Here is a 13,128-nt window from a genome sequence, read left to right on the forward strand (position 1 = left end):
GTCAGAATTAAAAGTGTGAAATGACTTTTCATTTAGAAATAGGCATGTGTCCATCAAAATATCAATTTATTGCTTTTCCTTATTATCTGTGTAATGTTTAAAGAGGGATTCTGTTCTACTCCTCGTGGACCACTGTATAGACGAGGACCTGCACAGCAGAATTCACTTGCAGCCACACACAAACACCACAGCCGAATCTGTCGGCTGCAGACAACCTCCAGACTGAACTCTGAGACCAGACTGTCTGAGAGATGTTCATAGGGCTGTACTGAATTATTAATACCTGACTGGTATCACATTGCATGTCAGAAGTCAGAGGCACCTTTTGGATATTCTCCTACCATGCTGCAGAAGAAACAATACTTGAAATCAGAGAGGGGGTTATCCACCATGCTCTCGTAACGCTTAGCAGAGCAATCCACCTACATCTGCAAAACCTCTCTGCTATCTCATGTGAAAGCTGATATAACAAGGCTTCTTCCCCCCCGAAAGAAGATAGTGGCTACCCACTTGCAAATCCTTTAACGAGTTGTTTAAAGAGTGGTCAAAACCTTTAAAGAAGCAGTTATGTTACTTCTAGATGTGGGCAAGAATCCTTGGAAGTAGAAAGAAAATTCCTATCAAAGTATTGTTAAGTGTTGTCAGGTGAATAGCAGCTTTATTCTTCTCTAGGCTGAACTCGCTGCACTGCTCAATTTATTTCACAGGGGCACAGCAAAGTTTAATTAGCTCCTTTTGAGACACTTTTGGGATTTCTGGATGGAAAGCGTTAGGAGTATACAACAAACGGGGCCAGCGTTACGAAGTGGCGAGCAGGAATACTAATTCTGAGCAAGGTGTGACCATGCAAATACTTGATGACAAGGCTCACTTCTGAGCTGGAATGAGCACTCAGGACAAAGTGCCACACTGAACATGGGAAAAAACCCAGCTGTTTTTCCAGAAGGCGGCTCAACTTGATAATATCGTCTTTAAACTCTGCAAAGTTACGTCACAGAAAATAAAATGGGATAAGGAAGAGTAACAAAAAAAAAACAACCCCCAAACCCAAACAAGTCTCCTTTCTGTAGGTAAAGGCAAAATAAAAGGTTAAAAAATAAGCAAAAACTATTCAACTATTTAATGACGATGAGCTTTACAGAACTCCCAAGCAAATGAGCAGAATCAAACAAGAAGGCACATCCCTGACAACTCACTGGCAGAACACGAACTCTGTAGCTGAACGAACAACCAGAAAACCTGCATCCCAAACATTTTGGCTGCAATACCAAAGACGCATTTCAGAAACCTGTTCTTCAAGGTTTTAACACTTCACTTGTAATAGCACTTTCTGTTTTGGACAAATACTTGCAATTCAAATTGTACAACTTTGCTTTGAGAAAGTTCTAAGATTTAACAATGCAGTTTGAATATGGTAAGGTAATGATCAACTTGTTGCAAACATTTCAAGAAAATTCACTTGATTCAGTGACGAAAACAACTTAAGTCTTGCAGTAATCAGATCTAAGCACAGCCACAGCACACTCATTTTATTTGTCAATTCTTGTACTTGAGCAATGGTGATATACCTGCAAAACTAAGTTCTACTGAGCAATGAATTAAATTTTTCATGCATTGTTGGCCAGCATACCTGAACTTCACTCGCTAATCCATTTCCCATAAGATGCCCACAGACGTGCCAAGCCTCTAATGCAGTTTAAAAAAGTCTATTTTAAAGCTGCCAGAGAAGTTTTCATCGCTTGCCACAAAAGTTCATGCTGGTTTCAGTTCCACAACAGACAGAGAAACGCGATACACAGCGGAGAACCCAGGAGCCCTGAACAATGAACTCTGCGTCTGAGTAACAAGAGAGGTACAGCTTTCGGTACACCTATTGCCAGTGCTGGAAGCTTAAAAGGCTCATAGCGATCTCACCACGATTGCTGCTATCAGGAAAAGAAGTATTATTAGGTAGTTTAGGTTTTAAAGTTATGTTGCCAGTCTAAAGGATTTAAACACATCTAATTTTAATGAAAGGTAGCATCAAATCCCAGGTAGGCTTTTAAGGTCTCTCCCTCCCACCCCAGCCTAATCACGCACAGAGCACCGAGGCTGTGAAAAGATTACCATTACTCCATACATAACGTAGTCAATACAGAAAAAAACTACAATTCCTATAGAAACTAATCCTAAAACACCCCCCCAGGGGTTTTCCAGTAAGTGTGACACAGAAAGGATGCTATTGGGGTGAGGCACTGTACATGTTTTACAGGCTACTTTATCACTTATTCAAGGCTTTTCCCCTCTGATTAACGGGGTCACTCTACAGCGACACAGACTAAAGCACACGTGTGCCTACACACACGAGGCAAGGTAAGATGGGAGCTTCCACCATACGAACAGTCTCCTAACAAACAGGTAACTGAGGGCCGTCTTGCTTTTCCTGCAAGGCAAGTGTACACAAACCCATTAAAACTGGCTTGGGCATGTTTACACGTGCTGCCATCCCATCTGACAGAAATGAAATGACAAATGTCCACAGATTTTGCAAGAGGTAAAAAGAATCTCAGCTCTATGGACTCCCATTGCTCTGAATATGCAGATGCATGAAAACACCGTAAAAAATCTTCCCATTTCTAAGCTGCTGATACAGACCCATTTTAGACAGCCATTTCTGCTCTAAACAAATTACACTGATTGTACTTTTTGCTGTTTCTCTACTCCTCTCACTCTTAAAACTCTGTATTTTGATTGCAATGGATGACCATTACATACTTGCAATGTGTTAGAAGTCTTTATGCAGGGTCTCTCAGAAGGAAACTTTGCTTACATTCCCAAGTCCAGTTTGTTTCAGCCTCTATGCCCTGCTCTAGTAAAACTTACATAAAAACACACTTACTTCATCTCTGTAAAGAGGACTTGTATAATACATGATATCCATCGCGCTGCTGTTCAGCATATCCCTTAAGCCTCGTACTTTATCTGGAGTAATGGAGTCCACAGTGTCTGGGGGGAAAAAAAAAAAACCAACAGAGACTTGAGTTACATGCAGGTGAATGATAAAATCCAAACAAGGCACGTGCAGAGAACACGGCATGAAACTTCTGGGGGCGATTTTGCAGACTGCAGCTACCGGAACAGCAAAAGAACCAAGTAACGTACCTCCATCGAGGGTAAGTTTTGATCTCCATTCAACCGGAAGAAATTCAACATGTGTTGCAAGATTGGAAAAATATTTTTCTTCTATTTTTCTTGCAGTATCTCGCATCCTATAAAAAAGAAAAGAAGAACATGTTCCTGTAAAGACTACTATTGGTGCTCTTATCAAATAAAGCCAATGCATCCAGCAACAACACATTTCTTGCATTACTACTTTTCAAGTATGCAACGCATGCTTACTAACACAGGTGATTACCTCACCTCATGCTTTTGTTATAAAGTACTTAAATTCTCATATAATGGAAAATTCTGTCCATGACATGCTCAAAAAACTTTAAATGTTTAAAAAAACTTCAAATGTATTATACTATGGGGTTAACATAAACCATCTAAATTCATTTGAAAGATATCTGTTAACTCTGGTGGGTTTGGGGTAGAATGTGATCTGAAAATTAAGAATTTTACCACTGCCTTGAAATCCTGAATCCACTGAAATCAACCATTTAGACCAGTATGTACGGAAGACAATTCAGTGCTTTTAAACACAAACAAAACTATTAAAAATATTGCTTGAAAAGTCAAAATTTTATTTTAATTTCGCATATCAAATTGGAATGCTTAAGAGCTCTCAGAGTGAAAAATAGGACCATTTATTAGCATTTCAACTTGCAGTAGCAGATGGACAGGCTAACTGTCCTTTTAAAAGACCTTTCATTTTTAAAGCACATCTGAACATGAACATTGCACCTCTCTCAAGGGATGCGAGAAACTTAAAATACCTAAAACCCAAAGTATATCTGACCCTCTCTGTTGTTTGGGGGAAAAGGAGAATAATGGTATATTATATTCTTTTAAAAATGCTACTTTACTTGTGTTGTGTGAAAAATGAAAACCAGCATGAAATTATACAAGACAGTAAAATATCCATGCATTCTATCAAAAACATTCAGCAACCAAACTGAGAAAGCGTTGTATTTTCCTTTCTTTCCTTTACATGAATCTTGGTTCCCAATGGCATTTGCATTTTTGAAGATGAGCATGACAAACTAAATCCGACCAAGGGGCAGCAGAGCTGGGTTTCCAGTAGCTGGTTCCCAGTTCCAGGCATCAGAGGCTTTTTTATTTCTGAGGCAAAGCTCAGAGTTTCAACACGTTTGGTTTTTTCCTATTTTCAAAGCAAACCCCTTCTAATGATTGCTACAACTGCAGGCACGATGACATTAATCTCCCCATCTGTACTTCCACCAGTCCAAATGGGGTTTAGTAAGTTTAACCCCCTAGCTGAGACACTTCCCATGAATGTATTAATGCTCCTTGTTCTCCTTCAATAGAAATAAGACAGTTTAGCCTATATCACTACCTACACCTGAGACAGTAATCACTTAAGCTGCTCCATTTGATGAGCAAAACATCTCTGCACCAACATCTGGAGAAGAGGAGGCTGAGGGCTCATTGCGCTCTACAACTACCTGAAAGGAGGTTGTAGCGAGGTGGGGGTTGGTCTCTTCTCCCAAGTAACAGCGATAGGACAAGAGGAAATGGCCTCAAGTTGCGCCAAGGGAGGTTTAGATTGGACATTAGGAGAAATTTCTTTACTGAAAGAGTGGTCAGGCCTTGGAACAGGCTGCCCAGGGAAGTGGTGGAGTCACCATCCCTGGAGGTATTTAAAAGACGTGTAGATGTGGTGCTTAGGGACATGGTGTAGCGGGCATGGTGGTGCTGGGTTGACGGTTGGACTCGATGATCTTAGAGGTCTTTTCCAGCCTTAACGATTCTATGATGACATGGCGATCCCCTATAGACAAACTCCCGTCTTGAGTTTCAGCCCCCTTTAAAACAAAGTCAGCCGTACACAGCAGGTAGCTGCAAGATGAAGTCAGGAGCTGCCCAAATCTCCACGAGGTTGCCACCAGTGGTGACAATACAGAAAAAAAGGAAAAAGTACTGACAGAATTTGTTCTTAATCTCCCAGAGTAGCTGTCGCGCCATTAGGCCGCTGCTCGCTAGCGGGATTTAGGCTGAAGGCAGATGTGGAACAAACAGATGAATTTCAGCCATCACCTTCAGCTCCCGAGGGCTGTAGAGAGATGTCACGGCGGCTTTGGGCAAAATGCCATCTATGTTTTTACTTCAGCCTTATCAGCTGCACAGCGAGAGAGAAACACACTTCACTGAGGAAGGGGTATGAAAGCCAATGCCTTGCAAAAACTTTTTCTGCAAAGATAATTCTTCTTCTTTATCATGTTTTTCCCACGAAAAGGAAAAGCACATTATGCTACTAAAAACACAGATCAATGATGTACCAAATTTTTAAAGCAGGCAGTCAAAACACTTTTCCGTAAGTGACACCTACTTTCTGATGAAGGGAAGGAAAGCGAAGGAAGAAGGGGGAGAATCCTTTACACGCTTTCTTCCAAAGCACTTACCGATGGCCTGACCAACCAGCCAAGAAATGCAACTAATCAGCATCTCTATTTTTAAAGCCTGGTTTGATTGCACTCCTAATCTCCTTGTCTCTAGTCTGACGAGATGACAAAGGTTTAAGTAAAGCAGAATGTCCTTCCCATGATGAGGAAAAAAAATCAGCAAGAGGATCTGCTCAAACCGGGGTTGATTTAAGCCCGAACTGACCTAGCCTTGCAAAGGACAAACCAACCCTCCCCACCACCACCCCACAGCACGCCTCTAAGGACGCTTATCTGAGAGCCCAACTTCAGCCGCACGGAATTTCTAGATTATCAAGAAGATAAAAATTCAGCAAATACATTAACATACCTGGAGTCCCCGAGTAACCAAAACAAAAGAGAAGCACACCTGTCTGAACAAAATCAGTTGATTACTAGCACAAGGAAATGTAGGGACCTAAAATCTAAATGAATATTCTTTGGAAATGCTAACAATTCTCTGGTATTGCCAAGTCAGCTTAACTTTCTCTGCACGAAGGAGGATGGTGGCCAGCTAAGATGAATTCGGAAACAGTTTAGCAGGAAACCAGCCAAGCAGTAATCTAAAGCTGCTAGGCTTCAAAGTAGTAAAAGCATAAAAACGTTGTATGAATAAAGCACAGAATTCTACACAGCAACAATTACTTTAAAAGAAGGAACCGGTAAATAACCTGGTCCTAATAGTGCAGGAAAAAACATCCAAATTATTTACAAATCAGTAGCCGCTGTAAACATTCTGAAAATATAGCTATTAGAGCTATTGACGTCCCCATGTTCAAATATGACAGCTACAGAGTTTCTTCCTGTTCAAAAGGGTCCAGGTCTTACTAAAGCTATTCACAGGCAAACTGACACAGAGGATTTTTTTAATTAAAAGTCTCCTTTCTAAAGCTAGATATCTGAGTTCGGAAAAACCAGCGCAGCCTAGCAATTCTGCCAAAGCTTTTGGGAAAAGCTTCAAGTCTCCCCTCCTAAAGGCTGTGCCAGCTTAGTGTCCTTATCCAAATTGTTGTGAAATGCAAAAACTAATTTTACTCGCATCTGGAGGGATCCCCCCGATGTCAGCTGAGGTTGCCCAGACATGGTTCAGCCTCCGGCAGAATAGTCCCAAACTTCTGCTAGAATTGTGGACAAACATTCAAAAGCACTCGGGTACATTAGAAAACCAAACCCCAACTCTGTGTGCATCCTCCTTATGCCTGGCAAAATCCATTCTGGTAGAAGCGGACAAAAGGTCTGTTTCAACAAGGTTTTGTTAACTGCCACTTCACCGACATCAGATCAATAAGCAGCGACTGCATTTCTCAGCGTTTCCAGTGTGCTCCTCCACTACGATACGCTGCGTTGCACGCTAACCTTCTGAAGCTGGTTAATACTACAAACTACTGACTGCAGTTTTGCAGATTACAAGCTATGGAGTTACAAAAACATTTAATTTTTTTGCCTTGCACTAAACTTTCTGAAGCAATCCATCTCGGTGTTACCAGCCAAATACTGTCAGAGGTGCAATTATTCTCTCTCTCGTTATTTTACAGCAGCAATGTCACACCAATCTCCTGATCACAAGAATCACGGAGGCAATAAAACACACCAGCAGAACAATTCCCAGTGCAACACATCTCATTTACAGCGAACGGCACTATACAACACCTCCCACTGAGTTTGATCAACAATTTTATATTATAAATTCTAATAAAAGTTGTGGTGTAACTGCCAAGCAATGTGACTACACTCACATGCAGACCCCCAGAATATATACCTGCTATACACTTGCTTTTCTGTTCTGCTACAAAGTCTTTTTTTTTTTTTAACTTCTTCTGGCTTTTTTTAAATAAATATTTTGAGCTATTTTATTAGACGGCAAGTCCCTCTAGTCACTCGCTAAATTAACACCAACTGAAGTAATAAATCCTCATTGAAAAAGGCAGAGAATTCTTCTCCTTTCCAATACAAATGGATGTTGAAATATTGACCCCAGAGCAACAATTACTTAAATCTATACATCAAAACACATGGTAACAACTAAAATTTATTATTTTTCTAAGGAAAAAAAAAAATCACTCAGGTGCAGATGCAATGCATACCTTAGAAAGCATTTTGACATATTGCTATTTTCCATGCAAGAAGTAATGGCCTGAAAATAGATACTTTGAGACTCACCATAAATAAAACATCCTTGGCTGCCTTCCTCTGATTAAAATAATAAAACCATCTTTTCACAGGTATACATCCTTGCTTAAGCAAGTATATTCCAGAGATATATTAACGTATTTACAATTATCGCTGTGTTATGCTACTAATTTTCCTCTTGTGGAGCATTCACAAATACTACATTAAAAACTGGAGAGCTACAGACAAGTTCGCTTCAGCTGGTTCACAAATTTTATAAAATGACCTTGATAGCTGCTAACAGAGCAAAATGCCTGAAGGCTTGAAGATGATACTCATTTTATTCCCAACTCATCTTTGCAGACTCTCTTCAGTCAGATGATCCATAACCAAGAAAAAGGGAATGCATTAAAAAGCATTACACCAGCCAACTTCTTACTCTGAACTCTTGATAGGTCAATGGGATATCCCCACAAAAAAACCTAAACTCTCGCTACTGTACTGGGCACCGGTAAGGCCACACCTTGAACCCTGTGTTCAGTTTTGGGCCCCTCACTCCAAGAAGGACATGGAGGTGCTGGAGCGTGTCCAGAGGAGGGCAACGAAGCTGGTGAAGGGCCTGGAGCACAAGTCTGATGGGGAGCGGCTGAGGGAACTGGGGGTGTTCAGCCTGGAGAAGAGGAGGCTGAGGGGAGACCCCATCGCGCTCTACAACTACCTGAAAGGAGGTTGTAGCGAGGTGGGGGTCGGTCTCTTCTCCCAAGTAACAAGCGATAGGACGAGAGGAAATGGCCTCAAGTTGCGCCAAGGGAGATTTAGATTGGACATTAGGAGAAATTTCTTTACTGAAAGAGTGGTCAGGCCTTGGAACAGGCTGCCCAGGGAAGTGGTGGAGTCACCATCCCTGGAAGTATTTAAAAGACGTGTAGATGAGGCGCTTAGGGACATGGTTTAGTGGGCATGGTGGTGTTGGGTTGACGGTTGGACTCGATGATCTTAGAGGTCTTTTCCAACCTTAACGATTCTATGATACTGCCTGCAAAACCGTGTGGATCCGCTCCTGATTTTTGGTCACACAACTGGTAAATTATGTTCTAAAGCGTTCCCCAGCTGCTTTCACCACTCCGGAGTTCCCTCAAATGGAGGGCAGCACTCATTGCCTCTTTGAGGAAATAATACCACGAGTTATTGAGGAAACTCAGGGCTGGCTTAAGCTAAATTTGGTAAGTCAAAGTGAGAGTAGCCGGCATGAGTAATAAAAATCGAGATCTGCTCAAGCCAGAGGAAATGAAAGGGAGGTTGTTTCCAAAAGCTTAGCTGCACCGCAGAAATGCAAACGCAAGTCTTACTCCAGACAAATTTCAAAGAGCAAACTGCAAGACACAAGTCATCTTCTGCCACTGTTCTTGAGGGATTCATCTGCCCTCCAGCCAGACCACATTAAGACCGCTGCTCTAGGACATACGCCGACTCATTTTACTTCCAAAGAAAGATGGAAATTCTAGGATGCAACCAAAGTAAGCACGATCGTGACTCACACTTCATCCTTTTCAAGAATAATGGGACCCTGCATGATCAAAGGAACTCAAGCTGCTCGGCCAGTTGATTACGTGATCCCCGAGACAAGCCTGCGGAGATCCGGGTGCTCCACGTGCGAGTGCCTCCCTCCCCAGCGCTGCTTTCCAAACGGTGGCAAGGTTGCCCTTCAGGGAGATGCTGGCTTTGGCATACAGCAGATCAGGCATTCCCTGTTCCCGCTGTTGGCCCCTGCCTCCTCGCCACTCACTCCCCATCTTCCAGATGGGGTTCCAATTTTTCGGATACCTTAGTATCAACTGCAGTGGGGACCATACAGACAGGGGTGCTGGTGTGGACAGGGAAAGAGCAGCACCGGGCAGAAATGGGGGCTGGGGGGAGGACGGGAACGAGAACAGATCTAGAGATAGATCTAAGTCCTGAACAGGCTGTTACAGCTTCCATCCAATATGCAGTCATGTGTTAGATAATTAATAAATGTACACAAAACAAGCTCTTACGAAAGTATTTAATGCCCTTTTACCTCTTGGGCTGAACTTTGCATTTAGCTTGCAAGACAAGCTCAAGTTGAAACCTGTAAGACAATTTTTACCATTTGGATACTTAATTTCAGAAGAACATGCAATTATTACCAGCACTAAAGAATGGAAAACAAGCACGTAATATGTATTTAATGCAATGTAAGCATTTAAATGGAAAATAAGCAAAACTACCAAATATTTGAAAAGCTAAAAATTATAGGAAAAAATTTTACAGGAAATCTTGATTTAAGATTCCAGCAGCACATATTTAATGCCCTGAAAGGCCTGTGAGAGGGCTTGCATACCACTGGAAATTTACCAAAATAGCTATTTTGAAGTAATTATGATAATGATAATCCACAATTGAAATGCTTTCTAATGGGACTTGCAATAAAAATGTAATTGGTGATTATGGAACACCAAGATGATGTTTCTTGTACAGACAGCAATTTTTGAGCAGCAGCACAGGCAAATACAATTTTCGAATGGAAACAGGAGATTCAGACAGAGGCAGACAGATACCAGCTTTAGAGTAAGAGCAGCCAAGAAGCGTCACAACATTACAGCTATTATGGAAATACACAGAACAGTTACTTCATTCAATTTTCAAGCTCAGGAGCTGATGAAATTTAGAGAGAGCCAGCCTAAAGGTCTAACCTTTACCTAAGTCAGGTAAAACAACAGGATTTTTTTAAAATGAGGTTGGAAACATGGATAGTAACATTCCTAAATTCTATCTAATATATATACATAAGACACACCATCCCGCCCCCTCCATAATCTAGAAGCACAAGCTCAACGAAATCAGAGATTAGGGTTCAGTGAAAAAAATATTCCAATAAACAGTATGAAAGTGTCTACAGTAAAAGGAAAAGGATATCCCAAAATGATTTTTTTAATCTAGTAATGCCAGAATACTGCACCTGATGGCAAATAAAACCCCCTCCAATTACGCCATAATATCTTAGTTTCTATTACACAGGAATACAGAATAGAGTCTCTTCCTCCTTAACCGACCATCCCCATGCTACCGAAGCAGCTCGCAGCACGTTATCCTGCTCACATCAGGCCAGCTGAGTCACCGTTCAGCCTGGAGGAGGTCCTGTCTCTTCCCAGGCGAGTTCTGCAGTTAATATCAGCACTGACAGGAGCAGCTTGCGGTACCAGCTGCCGTGCTACATTTAGATAATAAATGTGTTTAACTACACTGTGAAGAAACAAAATCATGTCACATCTACCAAAGACCTGTTCATTCAAGCATCGGTAAAACGCATCTTTTCCGTTTACCTACTTACAGGACACCCTGCGACCATAGCATCTAACCACGTTAATGATTAGATCGAACTCCATTCCTTAATGAAATTAGCGCATATAATTTTAAATTACCCTGGAAGCAGAGTTCTTTTTTCACTTCTGTAACCAACCGGATCTGCCTAATGATGCAGATGCATCACGTGAGCTGCACCGACTTCTTCTCGAGGCGGTAACCTGAGGACAGAGCATATCAAGTGAGCTCTGGTGGGGTCTCTCACCAGCCTGGGTTACAGACAGAGTATTCCATGTCTGGGTTATAAGCTGTATTTCTGCACTTTTCTTTCTTTTTATTTCTTTTAGGACCACTCCTTCAAGTGAGGCTACGTTTCTGTGCTATGAACTGAAGTGTTGTTCTCACACAGGTTGAAATAAATACAAAAGTTTTATCCCAGGGTAGAACGAACCCAAAAAGAAGCAAGAATAAATGTACGTGGCAAAGACAAAATGCACAAGAGATTTTTTTTCTTGTGGATGGTAGAAAGGGAAAGCACCTCAACAAGTATTCCCTTCTGCAGATCCCAGAGTCCCTCCAAGCACCATACCAGAAAAAATGCCAGGTGTCATGGAGTTTGCCTCGCCCAACCTGCCTCGTCTCTGTTCTCTCCCCGTCCGTGTCCCAGAGCCCACCGAGAGGACTGGTGGCACTCAGCCGAGGAACGTGTCCTGCCAGATTCCTGGGGCCTAAACCAAAAGCAACTTTCTATTTCTAAGGGCCACGCACACACCCACCCCAAGGTTCCCACACCAGCACGTGTATCTCACAAGTGACAGCCAAGTCCTTCAAAGCTGCACACAGCCCAAGACAACGACGAGCTCTGAGGGCCGACAGTGCCTTCTACATCTGCTGGTGGTACCCAGGTACCGATGAGAGAAGAAAGGAGTGCTGACACTGATGGGCAGACCGATGGCTTAAGTTACAGATTTAGCATGGCTGCAACTATAGGTTTCCTACTAAAGAATACGCATGGAAAAGGAAAAAAACACTGAAGTCTTTTCTTCTTAGCTTCTACTTTAAAGTGTGAACGGTCAAAAAATATTTCTCCTTATCCATCTTATCATTTTTCAAAAGGCAACATTTGACTTCCCTGTGTCCCTAATGCAAAAGAATGTTAAAAAAAAAAAAAAACACAAACAAAAAAACCACAGACATATCACGGATTAAAGTGCTAACAGAAAGTGCTAGTACGGCTTGTGAGAGCTGCCATTGTGCTGGCCCGGCAGATATTTCTTCTAAAATGTCTTCCTAGAACATATGGGATCTTCCTCCCTGATAAGTTTTAAGCAATTTAAAAAAAAAAAAAAAAAAAAGAGACACACCAATCTAAAATGATGCTTTCATTTGCAGATTTTGTACAGAAAACACAATTTATGCCAATAATTAGCATTTTAAAAGGCTATGCAATACTGTCTGATATTTCTTGAGGACATGAGCGAGATTTACTGAAGCATAAAAAGTCTTGTTTCCCTTTTAGATAAACGATTTCACATAACGGACTGCCAATTAAAGCAGGACTTCTTATGGAATGAACGCCTATGCACTGTGTCCTTAACCCACCCACACAACCCCTGTATGTATGTTCAATGGAAAATGGGGCAGGGAGAAAGAAAAAGCAGAAAACCTTAATGATTCCAAGGTGGAAGTTTTATTTTTTGTCGCTGTTAAAACAGCAACTTATATTTAGGGTAATTGCATTTCCAGTGTAATTGCATCCTACAAAAATGTAAGTTTTTACATTTATTTTCGTGACTAACTTCAGCTTTTTATCAAGGGCTGTGGATCCTTTTCTCTTTGGTTTTGATTGCTTGCTCTTAAATAACACGAATAAAAGAGCAGTGAAGTGCCAGAACAAGGGGAGCAGGGAGTAGCAGGTTGTTGCTTTGAGATGACAAATGACACAGCAGTGAAATCAAGAGGTCTGCTCTACCGCACCAGAGGACATCAGAGTGGAACAACGAGCTGAACGAAGACAAGAGCCTGCTGACATGATGGTACACACCACAGCGACCGCACATAAGCACTGACCTACATTGCCATTCTGGATTTAAAGGGAGGTTCACAAAGCTCT

General features: G+C 41.6%; 1 protein-coding gene across 2 annotated transcripts in view; it reads right to left on the minus strand.

The window, feature by feature from the left end:
* DDHD1 (DDHD domain containing 1) overlaps positions 1–13,128 on the minus strand; it is a 67,796-nt gene that overhangs the window by 21,738 nt on the left and 32,930 nt on the right. For both annotated transcript variants that reach the window (XM_075150761.1, XM_075150762.1), the window contains 2 exons: positions 3,142–3,248; positions 2,879–2,985 (listed from right to left, as the gene is read on the minus strand). In XM_075150761.1, the coding sequence (XP_075006862.1) occupies positions 2,879–2,985; positions 3,142–3,248 (214 nt within the window). The remainder of the gene's footprint in view (positions 1–2,878; positions 2,986–3,141; positions 3,249–13,128) is intronic.

Source organism: Calonectris borealis, chromosome 5 (genome assembly GCF_964195595.1).
Source record: "Calonectris borealis chromosome 5, bCalBor7.hap1.2, whole genome shotgun sequence".
Classification (NCBI taxonomy): domain Eukaryota; kingdom Metazoa; phylum Chordata; class Aves; order Procellariiformes; family Procellariidae; genus Calonectris; species Calonectris borealis.